The 27,349-nt window shown below is 42.9% G+C and overlaps 3 protein-coding genes across 3 annotated transcripts; 1 reads left to right on the top strand and 2 right to left on the bottom strand.

Annotated features, from left to right (window-relative positions):
- Nucleotides 383–5,620, top strand: LOC8082166 (single myb histone 1). Its single transcript, XM_002455819.2, has 6 exons — nucleotides 383–899; nucleotides 1,648–1,877; nucleotides 4,277–4,361; nucleotides 4,584–4,667; nucleotides 4,758–5,090; nucleotides 5,170–5,620. The coding sequence occupies exons 1-6, from the start codon at nucleotides 750–752 to the stop codon at nucleotides 5,185–5,187; spliced, it is 900 nt and encodes a 299-aa protein (XP_002455864.1). The 5' UTR covers nucleotides 383–749; the 3' UTR covers nucleotides 5,188–5,620.
- On the bottom strand, nucleotides 10,687–12,300 carry LOC8082167 (pentatricopeptide repeat-containing protein At4g16835, mitochondrial). Its single transcript, XM_002458027.2, has one exon. It carries the CDS (start codon nucleotides 12,298–12,300, stop codon nucleotides 10,687–10,689), a length of 1,614 nt encoding a protein of 537 aa, XP_002458072.2.
- On the bottom strand, nucleotides 24,384–27,169 carry LOC8082463. The gene is made up of 3 exons (XM_002458028.2): nucleotides 26,837–27,169; nucleotides 25,941–26,021; nucleotides 24,384–25,105 (listed from the first exon to the last, which is right to left on the bottom strand). Exons 1-3 carry the CDS (start codon nucleotides 26,996–26,998, stop codon nucleotides 24,737–24,739), a joined length of 612 nt encoding a protein of 203 aa, XP_002458073.1. The 5' UTR covers nucleotides 26,999–27,169; the 3' UTR covers nucleotides 24,384–24,736.

Genomic DNA, 27,349 nt, shown 5'->3' on the forward strand with positions numbered 1-27,349 from the left:
CGGCCCATCTCACCAAATCCTTATAACCAAACACTGCTTAAGAATCCGAGTAGAGAAAATCCCATGATCCTAGATTCTTATTTAAACGGTCTAGATTTTATAGAGATTTTAATTCTGAAAACTCGAAATTCAATAAAGCTATTAGAATTATTCTTTCCAGATTTCCAAAATCCCTTGGGATCCAAGTGCAGCTAGAAACCAAATGGAGCGTCTAAAGGCATAAGCCGGTAGGACCACACTGTCAGTGGGCAATTCGTCCCCGATATTATTTTATTTATTTACATATATATATATATATATATATATATATGTATGTATATATATATATATATATTTGTTACTGCATCTGAATATCTGATGATGACGAGAAAGAAGGGAGGGCTGGCTTCCTTCCAACGCCACCGTCACCCCTGGCAATTAATCCCCTCGCCTTCGTAACCTCCAGTCCTCCACCACCTCTTCTCTACAACAAAACAAGCCAATGGCTTCCTCTCCATCTCGTGCCTCTACGCTGCCCTAGAACCCTCGCCGCCGCCCCTCTTAACGATTCCCCTCTGTCCCCGATCGCCCCCTGACACGCCCGCCGCCCCCGGATCCTGCACCGGAATTCCGCCTGGAATTCCGGTCCGGATCGAAATCGAACCGCCTCCCTGCGTGCACCCCCCGATCAACGAACTCCTCGCGCGCGCGCGCGCGCCCGAGGCGGTTGGATCCTCCGGTGAGGGTTCCTTGGTCTCGATTTGCAGCGGATGGGGGCGCCGAAGCAGCGCTGGACGCCGGAGGAAGAGGCCGCGCTCAAGGCCGGCGTCGCCAAGCACGGGCCCGGCAAGTGGCGCACCATCCTCCGGGACTCGGACTTCAGCGAGCTCCTGCGCCTCCGCTCCAATGTTGACCTCAAGGTGACGCTCGGATCGCCGGGGAGGGTGGGCGGTGGTGGGTTTTTGGCGATCAGCTGGGGGGAGCATGGAGGAAATCTCCAGTCTTTTTTAGTAGGTTATTAAATTGAATGAAAGGAAATTGCGGTTTTGGACGACCTGAACAGCTTGGCGTGTTCCTTATTTGGTTCTAGATCGGGATTTTAGGTGGTTGGTAGTAGGGATTGCATAGAGTTTGAGGGCGCGGCTCGAGAGTAATCTGGGATGTCAGGAACTTCTAGCCATATCATCATGATGCTCCCCAAAAGCTCTCCCCCCCCCCCCCCCCCCTTGTTTCATTCCATGTAGAGATTGGAGGCCTTTGTTAGGTCTTGATGATTACTTGGGTGATCACTTGCATGTGGAGATCTTGTTCACCATTACTTTGATTTGTTTTTTTTGGACACCACATGTATTTAGGCCTTGTTTAGTTCACCCCGAAAACCAAAAAGTTTTCAAGATTTCCCGTCACATCGAATCTTTCGGCACATGCATGAAGCATTAAATATAGACAAAAATAAAAACTAATTGCACAATTTACTTGTAAATCGTGAGACTAATCTTTTGATCTTAGTTAATCCATAATTGGACAATATTTACCACAAACAAACGAAAGTGCTACAATAGTGAAATCCAAAATCTTTTCGCATCTAAACAAGGCCTTAGTCTCCAAGTTCTTTGAATGTCTATATCGTCGAGGACAAATAATCATCGGTATGGTCTATTTATGCAGGACAAGTGGCGCAACTTGAGCGTCACCGCAGGAGGTTATGGGTCTAGAGAGAAGGCAAGGATGGCGTTGAAGAAAGGCAAGCGCGTGGTGCCTAAGCTTACTGCTGAGCCAATGGACATAGATGGCAAGGATATGGACAACGCTCATGACGCAGCCATTGAAGCGGAACCATTAGCGATGGCTTTGGAGCCTTTGGCAATTGAGGAAAGTCCAGATAAGTCAGTTGCTAGGTAAGTAGACTTGGTGCAAATATTTTATCAAAGCTACTTATAGTATTTACGAGTATCCTACCTTTTCAGTTCGCCATCTTCCTTTTTGGTGAATGTGTTATGTGGATACGTGGGACTAGATAGAAATCATCAATATAAATTGATTTCGAGTTCTGATTCTAGTCCTGCCTGGTTAGACATTAAAGTTCAGAAGTTGACCCTAATGGAAATTCTTTTTAAACCATATTAAGGTATCTGAACTGTCTCGACAGCAACTAGTGCAGGAATTTGTTTACAGTTGTATTTTGAGTTGGGGTTTGTGATTTTGTTTACATGAACAGTTCCAACTTACAAGCACATTAAAGGACAACCTAAAATATATATATAAGCAGTGATCTTGTAGCAAATCAAATGCTTGCCTATTTTCCTATCATATTATAAGCATGCATATATTTCCTTTGATTCTCAGTTTGACCTCTCTCATAACATGTTTAGTTATTGAAGTTCATGTCCATTTTTTAGGAAATGAAATATAAATTGTTACTCCCCCCCTTTTATTTTAGAAGGCATGTTTTTTCAATGATGTTCAAATATAAAAGGTGCACAGTTCCCGATGCTTTCCTATACATCAAAACACTAGTTAACTTAATGCACATAACATTGAATTGTTTTTTCTCCAACTCAATTTATTTGTACCAAAGTAACAGAGAAGTAATAGCTACGGCGAGCATGTATACATGCAACCAGTGCGAATGACTCTTTGTTGTGTGCATGTATGCACACAGTAGTAATGTGGAGTTACTTGGGTTACTTCAGTCAGATTAGCAAGGTTGTTTGTCTTTGTTCCCAAATAAATGTGCTCGCTAAAACTGAATGGAGGGACCTTGCTGCTGAATTGATGGTTACCATGCATGAGAAGATGTAAAATTATATGGTCATCATAATAGAAACAGAAGACTATGCACATGCACATGTTAAACCCTTAAGGCCAGTGTGACAATGGTGGGCTATGTGCACAAAATCATTCTTGCAAAGAAAACAGATTAATAAATGTTGACCTGACTGTACTTACAAGTTGGACATGCTCTCTATGTTTGAACCAGTCACAAAAAATCTGATTGGGGTAGAGGGGCGAGGGTTCAGGGTTGTCGGTATCTAAAAACATGGGTCAAAGTTTTTTTGAAACTAACATGGGTCAAAGTTGGTAGTTCGGAACAATGGAATCCAATCAATCTGGGTCGATAGTTGGATTTGGGGTCGATGAGCCATGATATCCCATGCACAAATAGTTACAGAAAATCAACACAAAAATTCAACACACTACCCACCTAATGTAACCGTGTTACAGTCATGCTCAATCACGCAGCCTCCCTTTCTTGTTCCTCGCTTTCTCTCTGCTCAGGCAACCTAATGCTACTAGTCACGAATCAACCATGGCTAGCCAACATCTTGCACCAGGTGGTAGTGGAATTGATTGCCTACAATGTCCTCTTCTCTTTTGTGCTCCCAGTTTCATTGGCGAAGGCTTAGTCTTGCATCAGATGTTGCTGCTCCCCAAGTTGTGCAGTCATGTCCACGATTGTTGGTGGTCATGTTCAACGCTAGCTGTCTCCCATGTCTCAGCAACATAAACCCTCCTCTCCTCTCCCCCGTACCTCATTACAGCCCTTTGGATCTGTGGTGTACTCCTGCCACAGTGGATTGGCGACCCAGACAGAATCGGGATGTTGACCTTGCTTGACCCGACCCTTGATTTGGGATGATGCCCTGGGGTTGCAGAACGCGCCCCAACCCTGACCCCTGTGATTATGGTTTAGACATTATGGTAACAAAGATTAAGTGACGAACATATATATCTGTCTTCCTTGCTATTTGTAGTCTGCAACACATGTCAGTTGATTACGTTCAGTAAAGCCAACGTTGGAACATTATTGGATGTATCCACATTTGTTATTCATCTTCTGATACTGCATAACAGTTTTAGCATTTTCGCCTCCTCTTGAGATGTTCTGGTAGTGTCATAATTTGTTCCTATGGTGTGTGCAATACATCTGGATTCTGGAGCAAAATTTTCAAGTAAACTAAAAAGGAAACTGTTTGTGAATTGGAATAGACAGTTGACACACGCATCCTCTGAGTTCTACGCATGCTGTGCTCTTCCTAATGTTCAATTCTTTACAGAGATTGTCTTGCTATGAATGTTGATACTTTTGTGTAACATGTTTATTAGTACATAACTACATATCTTATTGTTTTGTTTATTTACTTGTGATAGCATATCTGTTCAGCAGTTGGAGTCCACATTACTCTTTTCATTTTACTTCAATTGTTACCGTCCAACTCTTTATTTTATTCAGCATACTGCTTTCTTGATGCTTGGTCATCCAGTGTGATTTTATGTATGGCTGTCATTTTTCCAGGCTCGATGATCTCATATTTGAAGCTATAAGGAAGCTTAACGAGCCTTCTGGGTCCAATAAGGCAGCCATTGCTGCATATATTGAGGTTTGTGGATATCAATTTATAGTGTGCTCACTTGTTTTATTTTGTGTTTTGTAAGTTACATCAGCAGTCCTGCTATTTATTTTCTGGTGACTGCTTTCTGTAATGGGAATTGTCTCATCCTTTTGTATGGAGCATCTCTGCTGATTTTTTGCTAACTTGAGACAATCCTTTATTACCTTTTCTTTTGCGGACGGATTTAACTTAAATTGACTATATGTTTAGGAACAATACTGGCCACCTGCTGATTTTCAACGCCTGCTATCTACAAAATTGAAGTCATTGGTTAATTCCGGAAAATTAATCAAGGTCTCTCCCTTCCTCCTTCCCTGGGTTGTCTTTTTAGAAATATAAAAGTGGGGCCAGACTTGAAGCATACTATTTGAATCATGATTGTAGGTAAACCAGAAGTTCAGAATTGCACAAAGTTCACCTCCCTTGGGTGGAATAAGCACTAAGGTATCCTCTGCTGAAGGGATGAACACAGGAAAGAATAATGCTAAACGGCTAACTAAGCCTCAAGTGGTTGCTGAACTGGAGAAGATGAAAGGCATGACCAAGGAAGAGGCAGCTGCCTTTGCTGCCAAGGCAGTTGCGGAGGCAGAAGTAGCAATAGCAGAAGCTGAGGAAGCAGCAAGAGTTGCAGAGGCTGCAGAAAATGATGCTGAAGCTGCAAAGGCTTTTCTCGATGCTGTCACTTTATCAATGAGAAGCAGGAATGCTGCTTCCATGGTATAGTGAACCCATCCTTTGTTAGTAGTATATAGCTGGTACATAAACTCTACAACTGATAACAATTTGATGGATGCAGATGCTTCGAGCTTGCTGATCCTTTACCCATGCCGTCATATGGTTTTGGCCAGCAGCACACTGGTGTTCTGCTGCAAAGATTTTCTGGATAGATGAGTTTCTTGTATAGCCTTATAGATCGTGACGCATCAACGGGAGGGGTTTTCAACATCTTGCTGCTGGTCCTGTGCTGTGCAGCCAATCTGCAATGGACAATATGATAACAAGAATGATCGGGAAAGTAGTCTTCAATTTTTTTTGTTTTCTCCCCATTGTGTTGCTTTGTAATTAAACTCTAGCCTTTTCCCTTAATTAGTTGATGAAGTGAATTGATGTCGTCTAATAGAACAACTGTAGTGAAAAGAAAATGTCAGAAAGCTGCCATAGTTAATGCAAATTGCTGTGATACTATGTTTCTAGATATGTTTATCTGATGACAGCGTTCGAGATTATATGGGTGCTGTTCGAGATTACCTCGCTTTTAAGAAAGCATGTAAGATTTACAATGGCCGTGTTGGTGAACAGTGCCAGCAAAACAGTTCCTTTACAAATGAACCAGCACCTCCTCTGTAAAGATGGCAATTTTTTACCCGAAACTCGAAATTTGATGAGTAATTACCTCATTAGGGTAAGGGTATGGCTATTTTTTTATCCATGGGTAAGATAATGGAAAAAAAGCTTTACCCAGCGGGTAAGGGTATGAGATTGCATTGCTCATACCCGTTAACCCATGGGTAATTTTAACCCGATTCAATAAGTTAGAATCATGGGCCAAAATTCAGCCTGGGCACTTTTCAACCGAACACCGAAACCGAGCCGAATAGTCGGTTTTTCGGTTTTTCGGTTCGGTGTCGGTTTCCAATTCTGAGAAGTTCGGTGTTCGGCTTCGGCTTCGGTTTCAGTACCAAACCGAGCCGAACATCCGAGGAACCGAAGTTGAACCAGGAATGGAAATCGTCCCGACGTCCCCACTCCACTCAATCACTCGGCGTCTCGGCCCAGTCATCAGGCCCACGAGGCCACGACCGCTGCGCTTAGCTCTCTCCCACTCTCATCTCTCATCCCCTCGACCCCTCCCCTCGGCCTCGACCCTCGACACCGCAGACCGCACGACACGACAGCGCAACTCCCTCTGAAACCCTAGCCGCCGCGACTCCCTCCGCTCCGATCCACTCCTCTCATCCCCAGGCCAAATCGCGCGACTGGGCAACTCCCTCTGTTCCACTCCTGACTCCTCTTCGCTCTCATCCCCTGGCCAACGTGCGCGACTGGCGGCGACTGGGCGACTCCGTTGGATCTCCTCGCAGGCGCGCGCCTAGACCTCGTGGGTCGCGGCGGTGGTGTGGCGGAGGTCGGGACTCGGGAGGACCGGAGGATCTCCTCGCAGGCGACTGGGCGACTCCTGAATCAAGTATCTCTGGCTGCAAGAACAGAGCAGTCCTCCAATGTAAGCTCTACTGCTCTAGTTTCTGATTTTAGTTTCTGATGATGGAGTGATGGCTCATGGAAGCAAGAACATACTTTACTTGGTAACTTGGCAGTAGTAGTTCACTAGTTTCTGATGGCCTGATGGGATGCTGTTTTTTTAAATCTTGTAGATGGGGGACACTGAAGAAACTATTGCAGATACACCTCGACTGAATGACCATGACTGTGATCATGAAGTTATAAATCTGGAGAATAATGACAATCTGGAGAATAATGACAAGGAACAAGATCCCAAGGATGGAGATTCAGTGGTAGATGAAACTGAAAGCAAGAAAAGAAAAGCCATTAATCCAAGATTAGATGTTTGGGAGCACTTCAGCAAGATCAAAATTGATAATGGGGAGGAGAGAGGCAAGTGCAAGTACTGCAGCAAATTATTCCGCTGCGACACAAAGTTAAATGGTACGTCCTCCATGAAGTCTCATCTAAAAATCTGCAAAAAGAATCCTCACAAACCTGTAGTAGATAATCAAGGTACTTTACAACTACAACCATCTGCTGGTAATAGTAGTGGTACTTTGTCTACTTGGAAATTTGATCCTGATGAGATTAGGAAGTCTTTAGCTGAGATGATAATAGAGGATGAGCTTCCTTTTGTGATATGTGAACGTCCTGGCCTTAGAAAGTTATTTGCAAAAGCATGCCCACATTTTGTTGTGCCATCTAGAAGAACAATGACTAGAGCCTGTGTGAAAGTGTTTGATGATGAGAGAGAGAAACTTAGGAAATTTATGAAAGATAATTGTGAAAGAGTTAGCTTGACAACATACACATGGACAGCTAAGAACAGTCAAAATTATATGTGTGTTACAGCCCATTTTATTGACAATGACCGGAACTTGCACAAAAAAAATATTGGTTTCTTCATGGTTAAGGGCCATAGAGGGGAAGACATTGGAGAATCTTTAGAGAATTGCTTGGCTGACTGGGGCATTGATAATGTTTTCACAATAGCAGTAGATAATGCTAGTGCAAACAACACTGCAATTAAGTACATGCAGAGGATCTTGAATGAATCAAAAGGTTGCTTTGCTGAAGGAGAGTATATTCATATGAGGTGTGTTGCACACATTATCAACCTAATAGTAAGTGATGGGCTGAAGGAAATTGATAGTTCAATCACTCGTGTTCGGGCTGCTGTTAAGTATATTAGAAGTGGAACATCTAGGTTGGTAAAGTTCAAGAGATGTGCCGAGTTAGCAAAGGTTCAGACCAAGGCATTGATGAACCTAGATATTTGCACGAGGTGGAACTCAACTTACCTAATGTTAAATGTTGCCCAACAATATGAAAAGGCCTTTGAAAGGTATAGTGATGAAGACCCATATTATAAGCTAGAGTTAGAGAGTCAGAATGGTCCTGGAGTTCCAACCAAATCAGATTGGGAAAATCAAGGAAAATGGCTAAATTTCTTGAACACTTCTATAATCTAACGCTCCGTGTCTCTACCACAAGTCGTCCAATCTCTCACACATACTTTCATGAGATTGCTGATGTTTTGGTTTTGCTGAGACAATGGTGTAGCAGTGAAGATACATTATGTCAGGAAATGGGCAAGAAAATGTTAGCCAAGTATTACAAATATTGGGGAGAGAAATATGGAGAGACTCTGGGAGATAGAGAGAAGAGAGGAGAGAAAGACAAGGGGGATCAATTGCTTAACATTGTTATTTTTTTCTGTGTTGCTATTGATCCTAGGTTCAAGCTTTCTAATTATGTGAAGATGGCAACTATGGTCATGTTTGGTGATGACATAGGACCAAAGCTGTGGGAAACAGTGAACAAATGTTTTCGTGCTTTGTTTGAGGAGTACAGGGAACTGTATGCTCCAACTCCAAGTGACAAGGTGCCTTCTGAAACTCAAGAAGCACCAGCAGTGAGCTCTGGGCTGATGAGCTCCATAATTGCACAACAGATGAGCAACACAGGTGGTAGCACTGCTACTGTGAAATCTGAACTTGACAAGTACCTTACAGAAGATAATGAGGAGCTTTCTAAAGGCTTTGACATTCTGAAATGGTGGAAGATCAATGCTACTAGATTGCCCATAATGTCTCACATGGCCCGTGATCTTTTGGCAATTCCTATCTCAACAGTAGCCTCTGAGTCAGCCTTCAGTGCAGGTGGAAGGACACTTATGATTTTAGGACCTCACTGACATCAACAATGGTTGTACGTCTCGTTTGTACAAATGATTGGCTTCGTGCAAATGACTACATCACCGAGGTTGAAGAGGACCATGAAGCAATGGCCAAGCTTGAGGAAGGTAATTTGTTATCAGTTCTAATTTGTTATCAGTTCTATTGCATAAGAATAGAGTACATGTACATTGAGAAGTAATTGAAACGTGATGATTTATTGCAGAAATGGGTGCCATGGCCATTACTAAGGATAGCACTACAGCAACTACTGCATCTTGAATTCTTGATCCACTATTGGACAGTCTGGACTGCACGTCTGCACTCTGCACTACATCCACTATTTTCTTCCTGTTGTAGTGTTGTTGATCCCTGTTGCCTTGTTGGAGAGAAGGCTGAATGCCTGAATGACTGAATGGAGCTTCTTTGTATTTGTTGTTCTAATCATGTTGTGTAACTTGTGTTCTAATAAACTCCTGGACCATTCTTTATTTCTGTACTGTTGTTGATATAAACATGACGCCTGGACCATTCAGATTGTTATTTTGACTATGTTGTATGCTGTACTTTGATGTGTGTTTTTTTCTGTGTTTGGTCGGTTCGGTTAAAACCGAAAAACCGAAGTAAAAAACCGAAACCGAAATTTGTCAGTTTCTGAATTTTTTGCAAACCGATCGGTGACCTGTTTATGGAAACCGAAGTTTAGCCAAACCGAACCGAAGCGTCGGTTTAAACCGAACGCCCAGGTTGAGCCAAAATCACCATATACAATCCAAGCCCAATAAAAATTATATATAATGTTGTCAAACCCTATGCCTCACCTTAGTACCTCACCCATCCGCTCCCTCCCCTTTCCTCTATCTCTTGCGACGGCCACACAACACGGGGACTTATGAATTTTGTCACTTGTTATCTAGTAATGATAGATTTATCTATTAGATTATTTGATCAGGTGTTTATGGAGCTTATATATTTGATGATTTTATTAATGACTTGTGATGCTTTTGCTGAAATTGGAAGGTTAAAATATTTAAATATGTATTTATTTTTTGCAAGTATTTTTGGAATCATGAGTAAGAATAACTCATAGGTTACCTGTTACCCGTGTGGGTAAGGATATGAGAAAAAACTCTTACCCGTGCACAGTTATGGGTAAATTAGTGAGTAAAATATTTTCTCGTGTGTAAGAGTATGGGTAACATATACCCAGCGGGTAATTACCCACTGCCATCTTTGCTCCTATGATGTTCTTACGGTGTGGCCGTGTTTCCAACAAATGATGTAAGATTTAGTAATAAAAGCTTTAGATTAGCACCTCCTATGCTACGATGCCATCTATTTGCAACGTAATTTAGTGAGCATGTTTACTTGGCTGAAAGTACTATTTGATTGTTCTAAGAGAAAAATATTGTTGAATGACTAATAGACAGAAAACCTCAAGCGAATGCTTGATGCCCAAATATTACTGCAGTTCATTCCTTCAACTTTAAGAGGCCATTCTGTGTAAATCTATATGGTCTAAAATGTACAAAATTGCGTTCACTCAACATGTCACTTTCCAGAATCACTGTTTCTGGACTTCTTCTGGCATATACAGTAGAAAATTGACTAACATTAGCCCTTCCACTGTCCGTGTTCTCCTCCAGATCACATTTTCGATTGATGCTTCGACAGTTAATCTTCTTCTGCGTTCATCCACTCAGCATGGCAGATTGCCAGAATTATTGTTTCCGAACTTCTGGCTTATATCTCTTGATGCCGTGGACTCGATTCATGATTCCAGTTCATTCATCACGGGCTCGCACAAGACTTCGCAAATAACACAGCCTTGCTGCAATGCTGCTGATTCTTGGCAGGCCACAGGTGAAACTACTGATGCAGCTTCGGCTCTTGATGCTCAGATGCTCAGAAACTCATGTGACCCAGCTGCACCCAGGCGTGTGATCAGCACTCTTCTCGTTTGGAGCCTGTGTTTCATCAGCTGCGCTGCCTCCACAGCCCTGAACCAGTCGCTCGTAGTTCCCGGCGCCACCATTGGGCTGCAGCGCTCTCAGCTCCTGCACTGCGAGGGTTCCCATGGCGCTGTTCTTATGGGCCAAGCAAGAATGCAGAAGAGTACGCCACGCCAACGCGTTCGACGCGAACGGCATCTTCCGGAGCAGGTCGTACGCCTCTTCAAGCCTTCCAGCACGGCCGAGGAGATCGATGACACTGATATAGTGGCCAAGTGTTGGTTCCACGCCATGCTTCTTGGCCATTGCATCGAAGTAACCCAACCCCTCCACAACCAGCCCGGAGTGACTGCAGGACGTCAGGATGGCAATGAAGGTGTTGCCATTGTACATCCCGAGTTCCAGTGCGCGCTCACCAGCTGCCAGAGCTTGCCTCCCAAGGCCGTTCTGACCAAGCCCCTGTATCACCGAGTTCCATGATACGACGTCCCTGACCGTCATTTCTTCGAACACCTGCTCGAGATCAAGTGTGGCGCCGCAGCTGCTGTACATGCTGATCAGAGAATTGCTGACGAAGGTGTTACTCCGACCGAACCCATCCTTTATAGTGCGTGCATGCACTTGCCTCCCAAACGCAAGCAGTGCCAGCACTGAGCAGGTGTGCAGAACTGTTGTGTATATTGAGGGGTTTAAAACCTTGGCATTGCCACCAGAATGGCATTCCGATCTGACCAGATCGATGAAGAGGCGGAGAGCATCCTCTCCGAGGCTATTCTCCCCCAGGCAGGATATTATGATGTTCCATGTGGAGGCATCCTTTTTCCTCATACTTCTGAAGAGATCAAGAGCCCTGTCGATGAGCTTATGCCGGGAATATCCATCCATCATGATGTTCCAGGAGCAGATGTCCCTGTGCCGCATCTCGTCGAACACCTTCTCGGCGTCCGACATTGCGCCCAGCTTGGCGTGCGCATCAACCAAAGCATTCCACACGAAACAATGTCCGCTACCTTCGTCCACGAGCTTGAAGATGAGCCCATGGAGCTGCAACAGCATGGCTAGTGACTGCACACCCACGCAAGCCTTGAGCAGGGAGCTGAACGTGTGCGCGTTGGGCAGCATCCCCCGTGCAAAGAACTCGGCGTAGAGCGCCACAAAGAGCTCCACCGCCTTACCTGGCTCGTCGTTCCGGACGTGGCACGACACCATGGCCGTCCAGGTGAAGACGTTGTGCTGATCAAGCGGGAGCTCCTCGAAGAGAAGCCGCGCCTTGGCGGCGGCCGCGGCTCCGCCGGCGCGGGAGAGGCCCCCGATCATGGTGGTGTAAGAGGTGGCGTTCCTCCTGGGCATCGCCCGGAAGAAGGAGAGCGCCCAGTCGGTGCGGCCGGCGTCGACGAGCGCGGCCAGCGCGGCGTTCCAGGACACCTGGCTCTTCACGGGCATTGCCACGAACAGCTGGAGTGCCCTCTCGGCCTGCCCGGCTCTGCCTGCCTCTGTGACCTCCATTGTCCTATAGGCCAGGCGAGACAAGCGCGGCAGGTCCTGGACTGCCTTGGCGAGCGCCCGCGGCGCCATTTTCCGTGACTTCCGAGGCAGGTTGGAACGCTGCCGCCTCCCCCGGCGCTGGCCGCTGGGAGGCGGAGCAGATGGTGATGGCGGATTGGGGGTGGATGAGTACAATGCCCACCGGCACCCAGGCATCAACCACTGTCCACTGGATTTGGGTAGTTCAACAGAAAGCCTCGTGGCAGGCAGACAGCAGATTTGATATGGAACGAGTCCCTGTCCTTACTACTACTTCTTCCGTGCTCAATAAGGCTAAGGCCTCGTCGGTTTTACAGGAATGATTCCCAGTAGAGCTGGGACTTGGCCTTGCCATTTGAGAGCGTGTTATGGCACAATCTTTTAGTATGACTCGAAGCACGGCGGCACGGCATGAAATATTTTGGGTTTTACCACCACGACACGAACACAAGGGTCATCCCGTGTCTAAAATGTCGGCAGGCGGGCTACATGGCCTAGCCCACATTTTGAGTCTTGCTTGGGCTAACACTGACACAAAAATAACACATAGACATTTCTACAATTATAAAATGCAATTTTCTAGCATTTACTATAGTACCTCTTATCTAATTCTTCAATAGATTATAAAAATCATTAAAACTTTCATTAAAATAGTATATAAGATATAAATATTTGATATCACAAACGAAAAAAAAACTAGTAAAGATACTTTGAGGGTCGTGCATGCAGTGCCATGGGCGGTGCTTGGGCTGAAGAAAAGATTCACTGTGTCGTATCGGCACGGCTCGACGTGCCTCCCGTGCCTAAAGAGCATGATCTAGAACAACACGAAGCACTAGAGTGCCGAGCCGTGCCATGCCAGCACACGGCTCAAATCCTAGCTCTAATTCCCAGCCACAAACTTCATTCACCGTGTCGTTCCCAGCCCATTCTGACATAACCGAACAGCGTCAAAATAGTTGTCTCGACCAAATTTATAATAAATAACATTACACTTGTTTCTTGAACTAAAATCACTATACATTTATCAAAAAATAACTAAAATATATTTTATATTTAATTTAGGTAATTATATTTATTTTATCTTTTGTTTTTTCTAATCTATATTTATACCCAATAATAAAAAGATAAAATTCTCACCCCTGATTTTGGTCCGCTCCTCCCTAACTAAATTTGTGAATGTTGAAATTGTCTCTTTTCACGTCCGTGCTACTGTTACGTTGGATCATAAAAAGTTTGAATTGTTTGTGTTCAAATCGATAAACCTAAGTTATTATACTATAATGGATGTGAGTTTGTCCAAGCTCAACTGATCTTGGTCGGTTGGTAAAACATGATTTTTGCATCATTTCTTAAAACTGTTGGAGATGCTAGTTTTTCTTATAGCTGCGCCAATATTTTGCACTCCGCGCAGCACGAGTACCCAAGTTTAGAGCAATCCCTCATAGGCCAGTCTTAATGGACGTTTTGAGTGAGTTTTATTTACATTAAATAGGTTGTCACAGGTATTTTTGATGACATGACAATGTTATTTAAGAATAAAGAGAAGAAATAAGTTCCATTTAGGCACAATTACCAATTCTCTATAAGTCTTTAAATTAAATGTTTTAATTGAAAACTATAAAATAAAACTCCCCATTGAGTGTGGGTGTTTCATTCTAGTTTCATATCGTGTCATGTGATATGATAGTTTTGGAAACAACGTCATGAAACTCACTATTGAGACTTACCGAGTTTCAGTGTGCAGCATTTAGATTCAGATATGAGCTGACCAGTGAAATCCGTTGGAAACGTTTCAGCCATAACCAGCAAACTAAAACAACACTGAGCACTCTAACTAGAAGAACACACAGTAACATTGCTCACTGACGATGATATTGTAAGTGATAACCATCAGAGCAAAACAAAAGTATATTAGTTCAGTGCACTCCGCAGTTACTCATCAATATGTTGGCAAAATGAAGCTTTAATGGTTCTATTCTAAAAAAAATACTCAAAAGAAATGCGACCCCCAGGGTTCACTTGCATCCCGTACCTCTAGACGTTCAGCCTTGCCACGCGGATAGCCACCTCGCTGACATCCGTGGCTAACACAATAAAAGATTGTAGTGTTGTCAAGTTTAGAAGACCATCAAATTAATTATTTTCTCTGTAGACTTACCGTCGAGGGTATTACAATTTTTTTGGGGTTTACTATAACATCTTTGTCCATCAAGGAAATATATATTTCTGTCAGTCCAATGGTACACTGCTATGTGTTTCCCTTCAAAGAAATTATATATTTTTGCTATCAAAACAACACCATCAAAGAAATTGGTAGCTGAAAGGAAATTGTCGCATGTGTTACATGTTCCAATACGTATTCAATCCAAGTACAGATCTACCAAATTTTATTTATGTTTAACTCACTTTCATATACAACACTGACACGTACCACATCCTAGTTTTAGCTAATAGCTATATGCTCATTCTGCAACCAAATTAGGAAGCACATTTTCCATAGAGGCACTGAGGTCGATTCCCATTTTCCATAGAGGCACAACTCGCTGAACTATCCCTCACTTACCCCATCCTAGAGTGGTTGAAGGCTTCATCCAAAGCCCAAAGGTTACCTAAATAAGTCAAGCACATACCTATAGCATAAATTAGAAACCTATCGAGCTTTCAGCAAGTCCTCTTATAGAATGAAGTCGGCAAGTCAATGCAGCGCAAAATTTAAAGACACCTTAGTTTCAAACTATCACCTCTTCATTCATAGCTCTTATGAATACAAATTACCTTGTCTTCTACCATTTACTGGATTGCCCTTCTCTAGATCTGTATCAGTCTAGAAAAAGATTTTGTATCAACACAACACTCCTCCCTATGTGTTTGCGCCAAGGCCAGAGCTTTATATGTTGTAACTTGTGGCCAAGTCCTCCATGGATGCAACCACCTACAAACAGGATGCACAGTCTACTCCATTACTTTGTGTCGTCACATTTTCATGCATTGGAGTTCATCTTCAAGTGTAGAGTGAAATTTTATTTTTAAATACATACAACATTTGAACGAAAGAATTATTAGTAGAGAACAAGAAACTACTAGCTGCAATAGAAGGCGATGAATTTTCTCATGTTGTAGGATGGGTAACATCAGCACAAAAAATGATAGTTGGCACATCTAAGACAAAAGGTATTCCATTAGGAACAAAGGCTCGCTCCAGCACTGTATTTTGCCACCTAACCTGATAAAACATAGAATAATCTCCATATAACAACTGAAGCACAGATTTTTCAAAGATGCACATATCATAATGACCAGTAAGGCATAGCTGCAAATTCAGAGCCCTCATGTGAACATCCCTTAAAGCAGCTTTTATGTGATTGGGTGAGGTTGACTGAACTTCTATCACTAGCCCTGGATTAAAATGAAATCCTGAAATATCATTAACATCAAATATGGGTTGACTATGTAGAAATCACAAAGATGCAAATATGGGCTAAGTCAAATTTGTATGCAGCATAAAAAAACTACCTTCCAATTGGACATTAAGAATATTTCTTGCAAACGTAAGAAAAAGATAAACCACGGTTTTAGAAAAAAAAAACATGTACAAAATTGAGCAAGATGTCAAACAAATGCATATCTGTATCATTTTTTTGAGTGAAGAGAGAGCTTTACGAGACAATCGGCATTGCCGTATAAACCCGGTAATCCGACGAAACCTCAAAAGATCTCGATTCATCCAACATACGACTAAGATCGTACATGATTAAACATCTCCATCACAGATTAAATACATTCAACATATAACATAGTTTTACATCCATCAGAGTTCAAGTAAATTTATTACAACACAAGTTGATAGCAGAAGCAAAGTAGTTTTGAAATATCACACAGACATAGTCTTGTTACATGCCAGTTTTGTGATCAACCCAACACAAGCATAAGTAAAGATACAAGAGATGATCTTGCCCGAGATCTACTCATCATCCGCAGCCGGATGGTGACAGTTAGCACAGTACCTGTGATACACGATGTCATCTGCAACAAGGGTAAATAAAACCCTGAGTACGAAAATGTACTCAGCTAGACTTACCCGTCATAAACCAAAAATAAAGTGACACCAAGGATTATGCAAGGCTCATATTTGTGGGCTGGTTTGACTCACATTTTGCATAAAAGCTTTACTTTGAAGTTACACAATTATCTTCCTTTTAGCAGTAAGTTAATTACTTAAAACAACTATTCACTAGATTAGCACCTGTTCTAAGCATACACTTGAGTATTAAGCATCATAATAATAACCGTATCCGAATTATCACATAGCTATAATCATTCTCATTATAACCATTAAGTTCATTTAGTGAGTTCTATGTTGCCGTTGCTCAAGTCAAGTTCTCATTATCTGGGAGAGATGACGATTCGAATCAATTCCTATCCAGCTGGAGGGGTATTCCTAGCACTCACCCAGGTGTACTTTGCAAGAGCAGCCTTAGGTCACCTTTAGCACAACTCAGGACCAATTTGCGGGTCCACAATCTGCCAGGGTCAGGACTCTAACCTAACACCTTGGGCTTACGCCATTGACTTCCCGTACATACTTACTATCAACCGGAGTGCGCACTCAAACAGAACGGGGTGCTCGGCCTGAGTTGACTCATAAGCTTCGCTGTCAGAATGACTTATCTGGCCAACTAAGTGTCAGACATGCGTTCAACATGACGAGAGGACGTACAGTGTATCGGTCCTTAACCGACACAAACGAGGATAGATCCACACCCAAGGCCTCCATGCCTTGTTGTTTCACTATCGCATTCCCGCCCGGTCTCCATTCATTATTATCATATGGTTATTTCCACAATAGCAAATATAGCCAACCGTGATCGGATATTCACCTATCTCTCTCAGGTGACAGGAAATCACCCGGCTTCTACCGAGCTAAGCATGGCTAAATAGTATTTCGATCATGGACCTACTCAAGGTAAGGTATAAGATGGACAAGGTAGTCATTATGCAGCAAGAGTGTCATATCAGCGCCTAACACTTAATGCATCAATACATAACCATAGTTAATTGACTCTTGAGCATGATGACAAAAATAGTAGGAGGCTTATAATGCTCTGGGGCTTGCCTTCGATGTACGTAGAAGGACGGTGGTCAGGGCACTTCGGCAAATCCTCCTCCTCAGCTCCTTCCTCTTGGAGTTGCTCCCTCTACTGTTCCTCCGGCTCGGGTGGGGCGAACTCCAAGACCGTCACGCCTTTGGGTGCACCTAAGTATGCATGACAAGGTGATAAACATAGGGAATACACATAGGATGCAATATGACATGCTGAGGAGGTAAGGAACATGTAACAAGGTGCAAACATGATCACAAACTTCTAAGATTGAGTAAACAACAGATTAACAAGTAAGTGCATACTTCTTCTCCGGTAGAGAGGCTAACTATACAACTATTCAACCTGCATTACCTTTTACTCAGTAACTGGGTTGAGGGACAGACTGGGTGGTCACAAGAATCAGGTATAACTTGGTCACCAGTTGGACAAACTAAGTAAGTGAGCACTTTCTGGAAAGCTTAATAAATTGTACTCCCTCCGTCCCAAAATAACTGTCGTTTTCGCTTTCCGAGAAATAACTACTAAATATATAGTAAAAAATATTAGTATTTATAGTACATAATTAGTATCATTGGAAAGATCTTTAAGTCTAGTTTTTTAACAAATTTATGTAGAGATATAAATATTGCATACATTTTCTACAAAACGAAAACCTAAAATGACACTCTTTTTGGGACGGAGGGAGTATACAATTCACTTTTATACATCACAGAAAGATTCCCAACAGAAACAGGTCAAAACAAACGAAGTCCCAGGTCTGTTCTGGAAAATCCAGAGAGCAAGCACTTCACAGCAGCAACTTGTAACAGCCATAACTTCTACACTATTCAGCCAAAAGCTATGAAATTTGGACACAAGGTAGATAAGTAAGTTAGCTACAAGTTTGTTATGAACAAGTTGTCCAGCAAACGTCATCTTCAAGTAGTGTTTAAGGAATCTCTACCAACTACACAGAATTTACTCTAGACAAGGCATAAATAGCAAAATAATATTTTAGCACATATTAAGAAAGTAACATTGGTCCAAACCAAAGGTACCAGTAGCTAGAAAATATCTAAGAAACTTCATAAAACATCATGGCAAAGTCAAAACTTATTTTTAATAGCCCCTTTTCTATTTATTTGATTACTAAGGTGAATTAATGAGCATATAGTACCCATGCTCCAAAAATTCCAACAAAATTACTGCAAGCTACTCATGCTACAAAAAAGTTACTGTGAAATTTTCATGGCCATTGAACATGTAGATTGTAGTGTACAAAAATGACAAGCTACCAAAGGCATTAAAGGCATAAATGAAAAATCCTATCAAAAAGTGTCAAACAACAGATTTCAGATTTTTCTTAGCTTTAACTTCACAAGATCACATCACCCAGAAAAGTTTATCTCAAATGGAGTTATAATCTATTTATTAAAAATACCACAAGAAACTCATATTTAAACAAGGGATATTCACAGCTTCATCATAATGCATGCAAAAATTATGAGAAATTTACCAGAGCCTATTCATAGCATAAGTAACACCCTCCTAAATTTGCATGGTCATAGGACTTACAGATCTACAGATATAATTTTCCTCTTTTTATTAGGGAATAAAAGAGATAATTAATAACCAATTAATTTCGTATAAAACATGACATGCTTTATATTTTTAATAGCTAATACACACCAAGAGGAAGCTAACAAAATTGGTTTCACTCAAAATGGATCCCTGCAGCTCGAGATATTGAATTTACAAGCTTCATACAAAACTTAGAAAAGATTAAAACGAAAATAACCAAACCCGAAGAACTACTACACGCACCCAGTGCGACCCCCAATGGCTGGCAGCTAGGACCCAAGGTCAACCTGGACCCACACATCATAAGGACAGAAACAGGGGAGCTACTTTGACTGGCCATAGCTCGCCGGCGGCGAACTTTCCGGCGACGCGATTACCACCAACAGACTCTTTACATCGAGACACATCTATCGGAATAGGTTACTAAGTAAACTTCTCGACTTTCACGCAACAGCAGACGAAGAGGCGGCTCCACTGCTTTACGTACGTAGGTACATATGTATGAAGCAGTACGGCGGCGGGCCATGGCACACAGGCTACGGCAAACTTGGTCGGAGGCTGGTCACGCGAGCGGCAGCATCCCTAGGTGACTAGGAACGAGAGGGATAGAGAGTAGACGCAATGGCGATGCACGAGCTTCAGCTCAACAACATCCATGACGGCGGCGGCGGCCCTGGTGCCCTCACCGTTGATGGTTTGGAGTCGTATCCTAAACAAGAACGTCGAGAGCTCACGACCCTGCTGCAGCCATGAAAAGCGAAGGAGGATGCCTAGCTACAGAGAGCAGTGGGCAGCGAGCAGGCAACAAGCAATGGCGGCGGCTATCCTCTTTGGCCCAGGCGAGAAGGGCGATGTGGAATGAACAGGTAGGTGATTGCCTCGGCGGAGTCGCAAGGCGCTCGGCTTTGTTTGTAGCTATGTGGGGCCAACATCGACGCACGACATACACGCGGCGCAAGCAAGCAGAGCTGGTCGGCCACGACCAGACCTAAGCCAATTCGAAGTCTGATAAGGAACCAGCAAAAGTACTGTAAAAATACGTCTGAACTCAAAACTTCACAACCCTCCAACTCCCAAACCATTGTGAACTAGCAAAAACTTTAGTGATACGTGTTGGAGAGCTGAATGAGTACTCCAACTTTGATTATAAGAGTTTGGTCTAATTCAGCTTAAATTAGAAACTATGAGCTGCCAAAATACCCTACACCTAAACTGACATTCAGTTTCGTCAGTTCCCACACTTAGCCAAAAACTGCCATGTCCAAACAGCCCCTAAATTTACCTTGTGTGCAATTTTTGAGCATGTTCTGCATAGTTTCATGAGATGACCCTCAAATAACTTTTGTAGCTTATAAAATTTACTACAACTTTGCTTTAGGGGTCATTGACAAGGTCTCTAACACTGTTTTCATAAAGGATCTTTGAAAAGAGGTTTGTAGGTCAAACTAGGGTTAACCATGACTTAGGGGCATTTTTGGTAGAAACCTCCAACATGAACATTGTTCCAAATGATGTTCTAAGCATGGATAAAGTATTTTGGAAGACAATGTGCACTTCAATACATTGGTCACACATTACTTATACACATACCAAGCAATATAAGCAATCAAATTACATAGGGTATACATAGAATGACATGTGATCATGGTATGATGCTTATGAGTGAGTATAATGATGCTCATGTTGATGCAGTGCCCATGCTTAACATGCAAAGCTAACACCAGCCCTCCCCTCTTACAAAAATCTCTTCTCGAGATTTGAAAGACGTACCATTTTTCATAGGAGGGGTAAGTTACTTGTAAATAATATTCTCTTTCCCAAGTGGCATCCCTTTCACTTTGGTGGTTCCATAGCACTCTATAAAGTTTGATTACTCTCCCTCGGGTAACTCTTTCTTTGACGTCAAGAACTTGCATGGGCTTTTCTTCATAGGATAGGTCTGATTGTAACTTAAGGCCTCCCGTTTCCACTCTTTCTTCGGGGATACGAAGGCATTTCTTGAGCTGAGAGACATGGAATACAGGGAAAATAGCTCTCATCTCATAATCATAAGGTAATTGCACCTTGTAAGCCACTTTGCCACTCTTCTCGATGATTTGGTAGGGACCCACATATCTAGGAGCAAGCTTCCTCTTCACACCGAAGCGATTCACTCCCTTCATGGGGGATACCTTTAGGTACACAAAGTCACCTACTTCAAACTCGAGTGGCCTTCTTCTTCGATGGGCGTAGCTTTTCTGCCTAGCCTATGCAGCTTCCATGTGTTTTTGGATAGTGAGAACCTGCTCTTCAACTTCCTTGACGAAATCAATGTCGTAGTATATCCTTTCCCCGGGCTCAACCCAGTTCAGAGGAGTCCTGCATTTGCGGCCATATAAAGCTTCGAAAGGACCTATCTGAATACTCTCTTGATAGCTATTATTGTAAGAGAACTCAACTAAGGGTATCCATTTCTCCCATGCTCCCTTGGAAGAGATGACACATGCCCTCAACATATCCTCCAGAATTTGATTCACACGCTTAGTTTGACCGGAAGTTTGAGGATGATAAGCCGGACTGCGAACCAATTTTGTACCAAGGAGTGAATATAAATGTTCCCAGAAGCGAGCGGTGAACTGAGGACCCCTATCTAAAACAATGGTTTGAGGTACTCCGTGCAATTTAACGATCTGGGAGAAATACAATTCAACATAGTCGGATGGACGGTAGTTTGATCGCACCAGAATGAAATGAGCTGACTTGGTCAAGCGATCAACTATCACCCATATAGATTGTAACCCTTTTGGGTAGGGGGAAGTCCAACAATAAAATCTATGTTGATTTCTTCCCACTTCCAACCTGGAACTGACAAAGGTTGCAACAGTCCTGCAGGCTTAAGGTGAATTGCCTTTACCCTGCAGCAAGTGTCACACCTAGCAACATAAGCTGCTATTTCTTTCTTCATCTTTGTCCACCAGAAACGAGGCTTCAAGTCTTGATACATCTTGCTATTACCAGGATGGATGGACAACTTAGAGGAGTGAACTTCATCTAGTATTTTATTTCGGAGCTCACGGTCTTTGGGTACTACAAGTCGATCATCAAACCACAACACACCCTTCTCATCAACTCTAAAATGCTTGGTGTCTTGATCTTTCTTTTTTCTCTTGATATGAAAGACACCAGGGTCGGTCTTTGCAGTTCTATGATTTGGCTTTCTAAGGAACAACTGACCACAATGTTATGCAAGACTACAGGGTGCAACAAATTGAAGCCTTCTTCGAGGAGAGGTCTAACATGTTGCTTTCGGCTAAGGGCATCTGCTACAATATTGGCCTTGCCTAGATGATGTGCACTTCAAGATTATAATCCTTATCAACTCTAACCATCTTCGTTGTCTCATGTTCAGCTCGGGTTGGGTGAAGATATACTTGAGGCTCTTATGGCCAGTGTAAATATGACACAAGTTACCCAACAGATAGTGCCTCCAGAGCTTTAATGCATGCACAACTGCCGCTAACTCTAGATCATGAGTATGAATTCAAGGCACACACGCTTGACCCAACCAAGCCGCAGAATGTTTACATCTTCTAGCATATAAAGCTAAAAACATTCACCACACTGTTACCATCTCTCTTCACCTAGGAGATGCTGCACTCTCGCATCAAATGCATCCAGCCTCTCGCTTCTTCAATAATAGGTTCAACCTCCGATCTATCTGGGGGCAGTACTGGTTAGTGTTGACTTCATTCTAGCACAATCTGTCTCGATATTTACTGAGTAAAACCCCAATAGTGAGCCTTCGATAGAGGCCAAAGCTTCCACCTCTGGTGCGCTAGCACACTATATCTATATCAATTAAAACCACTGGAAGTGCAGTACAGATCGGGTATGCAAGTTGTTTGGTAAATAAATTTAGAATCACAAACTGTCATTCACTCATCTCTATGTTTATTCTTCTTTTTGTTTGATAAACATGCTAAAATTCATCTATGTTGTTGGTTAACTGGGTTAATTAGTATTCATGTAGAGTTGCATAATGAAATTTTTAGTGTCATACGCACAAAGAGGCATATCCACATAAAGTCGCATAGTAAAATTCTCAACTTGCAAGCCTTACAATTTATTAATAGTAACAATAATATGTGCTCCAACAAATACAATATAATCTACATATGTATAACTTGGTTCTAACATATCACAATTCCAACACCCAGCTAAGATCATAATTTTGATCAAACTACAAATTGTTTGACTCCAAAAAAACTGAGAATGTAACAAGCTTTCAAGACAAGATCAAAAGAAAAAAAACAAGAGATTTAGATTGGCTTAACTGAAAAACTCTATAGAAGTTTGAATTAAAGGCGCAAATTGATTGGCTCAGAAAAATCAGAGACGTTGACATAAGCCTTTTATTTTCGAGAACGTGCCTTGCATGTGTTCCATTAAGAGGGACATTGACATAAGCCTGAATTCGTGGCTCTTTTGAGATGAGATCTACACTCCATTGATTACAATGATAGCTTGTCGCTGACCTCTAATTCAATTCAACTCACGAATAACTCAAAATCATATTTCAAGTTGACATCGATACATACATGTTCAGTGAAATAGGGGCTTAGTCAATTAATATTTGTTAACAAGGACTGATACAAATGGAAAAACCTTCAGCGGGTGGGGGGATGTGTTGTCCTCCTGAGCTCTCCTAGGGCGATGGGGAGGGGCGCTTGCTGAAGTCGCTGCTCCCCTCCCCTATAGCCACCCCTTGCGCGTCACCGCCGTCCTCTAGCGTGTGATGGTGGCGGCTAGCGGTGGACCCCAAAAAATAGGTCCTGTCCGCCCCCTCCCCTTCCCCCACAAGCCCTCCTGCTTTCTTCCTTCCCCTTTGTTTTTGGCATCTCCGGGTTGTCAGCGGGGTGCATCTAGGCCACCTAGGCCTAGATATGTGCGGCGGTGGCGGCTAGCACCCCCACCTCCGAAATGGTGCTTCGTCCCCATGCCCTCGGGCCTAAATCCACAGAACCTAGCCGGTAGAGCAAGACCACTCAACTGTGAACTCTTCATACATCACCAAAACATAGGAGCATCACAACTCCAATCTATCAAACAAACAACCCATATGAACCAAATCAAAATTGCCAAAACCCTAACCCACATGAGTGAATGAATGTCTCCTACCGGCACTTCAATCAAGCAAAATACCCATTACTATTGCAACAAGATGCACATAATAGTGGGTTCAGTCACTTAACATATGTTCCAATGCGCAAAGTGGCCACCATCATGTAGAATCATCACAGAAATTTGCGCCAGGTAGGAGCACCTTCCGCCCCATAGCTGACCCTCTACCTTTCTATCATGTAGAATCATTACATTGGATTTAAACACAAAACAAACCAGTGTGCACTGTTTGTGCACCACTTAAAAAATATTTTGAACCTAGAAATACAAATCCAAGTTGGTGGACCTGATCGGCAGCAGACAAGTTGATGGACTAACCATGCATTTTACTCTTACATAAATGTTCTGCTGCCCCGCATTGAGAAGTTTTATCGAGTTTCAGCGAGTTCAGTCTTCCTATATCAGAATATATCACAACACAATCTGCATTTACATTCATAATATTGAACTCACGAACACACTGTGGGAAATAAAGCATGCCCAACACGTTTCAACTTATAAAATACCAAATAACTTAAACAAACCAGAATCACCAGATGTGCAGCTACATTGCTCACATAAGGTGAGAGCTTAGGTGAAAATATCAACAAAAGGCAGGCCAAAAAAGCACAGACAATACTGGCATGCGACACTTCTTGATCGCAGAAACATCTGACTGCAAATCACTGGTAGAATTCATTCCCGGCGCTGTCTGCAACCATATCCATAGAAGTGTCGTTGGAGCTTGCAGAATTGGTCTCTCTATTAGCCCCTGCTAAGTTTGCTTCAGCATTCCGGCCTCCATTGCCAGCACCTTGAGTGATGTGATAGTTCTGGAGACTCCTGCGCACTGGGCTTGATAAGGCATTAGAGAATATTGTATTCTTTGACTGGTCAGTGACGCTGGGTCTAGGAGCAAACCCAGGTGCTGATTGCCCATACAAACCAGTTCCAGGTGGGACAACTGAATTGGTGAATGGATTTGCAATCTGAGGATGCTGATTTACTCTTGGGGAGACATGTGCATCAGTACCTCCATAATCTATCTCATGCTGCAAAAGAAACAAGAGTATGTGAACATTATGATTGCTTCACAAATTTAATGAGCGCAAGAAATCTTTACTACCCAACACAACAGGCATAGTGGTAATGGTAACTAGGTCCATCTGTAGTTCTTTCTAAAGGCATACTACTTCATAGCAATTACCAAACACAGCTTAAGACCCCACTCTAGACACCATCGTCATGATAGTCCATTGCTGAATGAGCTCCTGTTCGGTATAAGGTGTATCTTGTATGTTTGGAAAACCTAGTCCATCATGGACTGTTTGGATGTTGTGGCTCCTGTATGGTATGAGGTGTATCTTGTATGTTCGGAAAACCTAGTCCTCGTCATGACAATCCATTGCTGAACGTAGCTCCTGAACATGTAGGAATATTTAACACACAAGAAAAAAGAAGAAGAAACAGATATGGAACTAAAGACCTATTTGAGTGTTGTGGCTTTAGAAAACTATGGTATCAAGAAACTGTAGTTTTATAAGCCAAAAACATGCAAAACTGTGGTTTAGGAAAAAAAAAAGGGTCAAAATTGGAGTTCCTAAAATTCAGAGTATGGTTTTGACAATACCATGGTTTTTAAAAGGTTTGTTGGATCCAAAACCAAGAAGTTTGGCAAAGCACCCCCCCCCCCCCCGCCCCCCGCGCCCTTTTTTTTGGTGCAAAACTTTAGTATTTTCCAATAATTTTTTAAAAAAAACAACCAGACGGGCCTAAACAGCTACCAAAGCAGATGCACAGGTAAGATTATAAATCAAACCAAGTGTGTCTTCTCCACAAAAAGTAAGGCAACTCAGCGCAATAGTCTAGGTAGTTTCAAGGTTGGACCTGGATATGAGACATTATTTCAGCTACAGTGAGCCTTGCCTCTTCATCGTGCTTCCTCAAGATCCACTGGTAGAGCTTTTCCTGTAACATTAAGCTTGAATTTAGCAAAGACATTTCTTAACTCATACTTAGCAATATAACTCTGAAGCAAAAGATAGCATAAGAATGGGAAAGTCTCAGACTTGGTAGGCGAGACACCACATGATCAAGTTCTAAATTCTAAATGGTAAGATCACAATTAAAGTGAAGATTCTTCTTGGACAAGTAATTGAAATTCTTTAAGAATCTCTACGAAAGATAAATGCTCATGTATGCTGTTTTGAAGCACAGGAATTAATTGTGATAGCTAATCCTGTATGTTTCTCCATAACTTTTTCCCTGTAGATATACCAATTATTATTATTTTTCTCTGAAGTCTGAAGACTAATAGAATAAACCTTCATACTAAACTACTTCAAGTCTCAATGAATACTATAGTGTTGCAACACAAAATTGCATCACTTGCGGGTAAACTATAAATAGATACCCAAGCACCTTCGGAGTCCTACACTGCATAATTTACTTGTCGCGGATTACCTAATGTCTCTCATGAGAGACGGTTAAACTATGAAGGACAGGTACACCGACAGTGACAATAAACACACAACTAATATTTGAGACTGTTCCAACCGGCATTTCTTCTTCTATACCTGTCCACTGATGTATGGCTAAATCCAACCTCTATACTTGTCTATCTAAAAGATCGAAGAAGGCAAATCAATCAAATTCGCGCGGAGGAGGGGGACCAATCGAATTCCCTATGCCCGGACCCCCTACCGACGACCAACCGGCGGGCGGAAGAGAAGCAGCAGGAACGGGGGCGGTACACAGGAGACAGGGGAGGAGGGTGTACGCACTAAGGCGTGGCGCTCGCCGGCCTGGAAGGAGAGCTTCTGCTGGGCCATGGCCTGCGTGTAGAGCTGCGACAGGGAGTTGGCGGCGCCGCAGAAGGTGGAGTAGAGCGTGCGATCGGCCTCGTCCAGCCGCGGCGCGGCGTCCGTCTTCCTCTTCCGCGCCATCGCCGCCGCCGCCGATGATGAAGCCGCGCGAATCGAGGAGGGGGAAGACACTAGAAAGGGTTTGCGGATTGCTTGCGCTTCCAATTCAATTTCCTTCCCCCTTTCTTTTTCTCTTCCCCCTTGTGCTAGTTATCTACTCGTTCGAGGCTTCCTCCGGTTCGCTTTCGGCTCGGCGCGGTTCGTGTCGCGGTTTTCCTTTGGTTCACGCAAAGCGGCCGGGCGACGACGGAGACAGACGCGGACGGCGGGCCAGCAGGCGTAACGGGCCGGGCCGACCCGAGGACGCACTTGTGTGGGCTCTCACTATGGGCCGAAATGCAGCCCACAACGTACCAGGTTTATTGTGGGCCT

The sequence above is a fragment of the Sorghum bicolor genome, chromosome 3, assembly GCF_000003195.3.
Source record: "Sorghum bicolor cultivar BTx623 chromosome 3, Sorghum_bicolor_NCBIv3, whole genome shotgun sequence".
NCBI classification, from domain to species: domain Eukaryota; kingdom Viridiplantae; phylum Streptophyta; class Magnoliopsida; order Poales; family Poaceae; genus Sorghum; species Sorghum bicolor.

Coding starts and splice junctions, on each gene's coding strand:
- LOC8082166 (XM_002455819.2), top strand. CDS start 750: ATGGGGGCGCCGAAGCAGCGCTGGACGCCGGAGGAAGAGGCCGCGCTC. Junction 4,362..4,583: donor CCATTGCTGCATATATTGAG/GTTTGTGGATAT, acceptor CTATATGTTTAG/GAACAATACTGGCCACCTGC. Junction 4,668..4,757: donor ATTCCGGAAAATTAATCAAG/GTCTCTCCCTTC, acceptor TCATGATTGTAG/GTAAACCAGAAGTTCAGAAT.
- LOC8082463 (XM_002458028.2), bottom strand. CDS start 26,998: ATGGCGCGGAAGAGGAAGACGGACGCCGCGCCGCGGCTGGACGAGGCC. Junction 26,022..26,836: donor CCGGCGAGCGCCACGCCTTA/GTGCGTACACCC, acceptor TTAATGTTACAG/GAAAAGCTCTACCAGTGGAT. Junction 25,106..25,940: donor AAATAATGTCTCATATCCAG/GTCCAACCTTGA, acceptor TTTCTTTTGCAG/CATGAGATAGATTATGGAGG.
- LOC8082167 (XM_002458027.2), bottom strand. CDS start 12,300: ATGGCGCCGCGGGCGCTCGCCAAGGCAGTCCAGGACCTGCCGCGCTTG.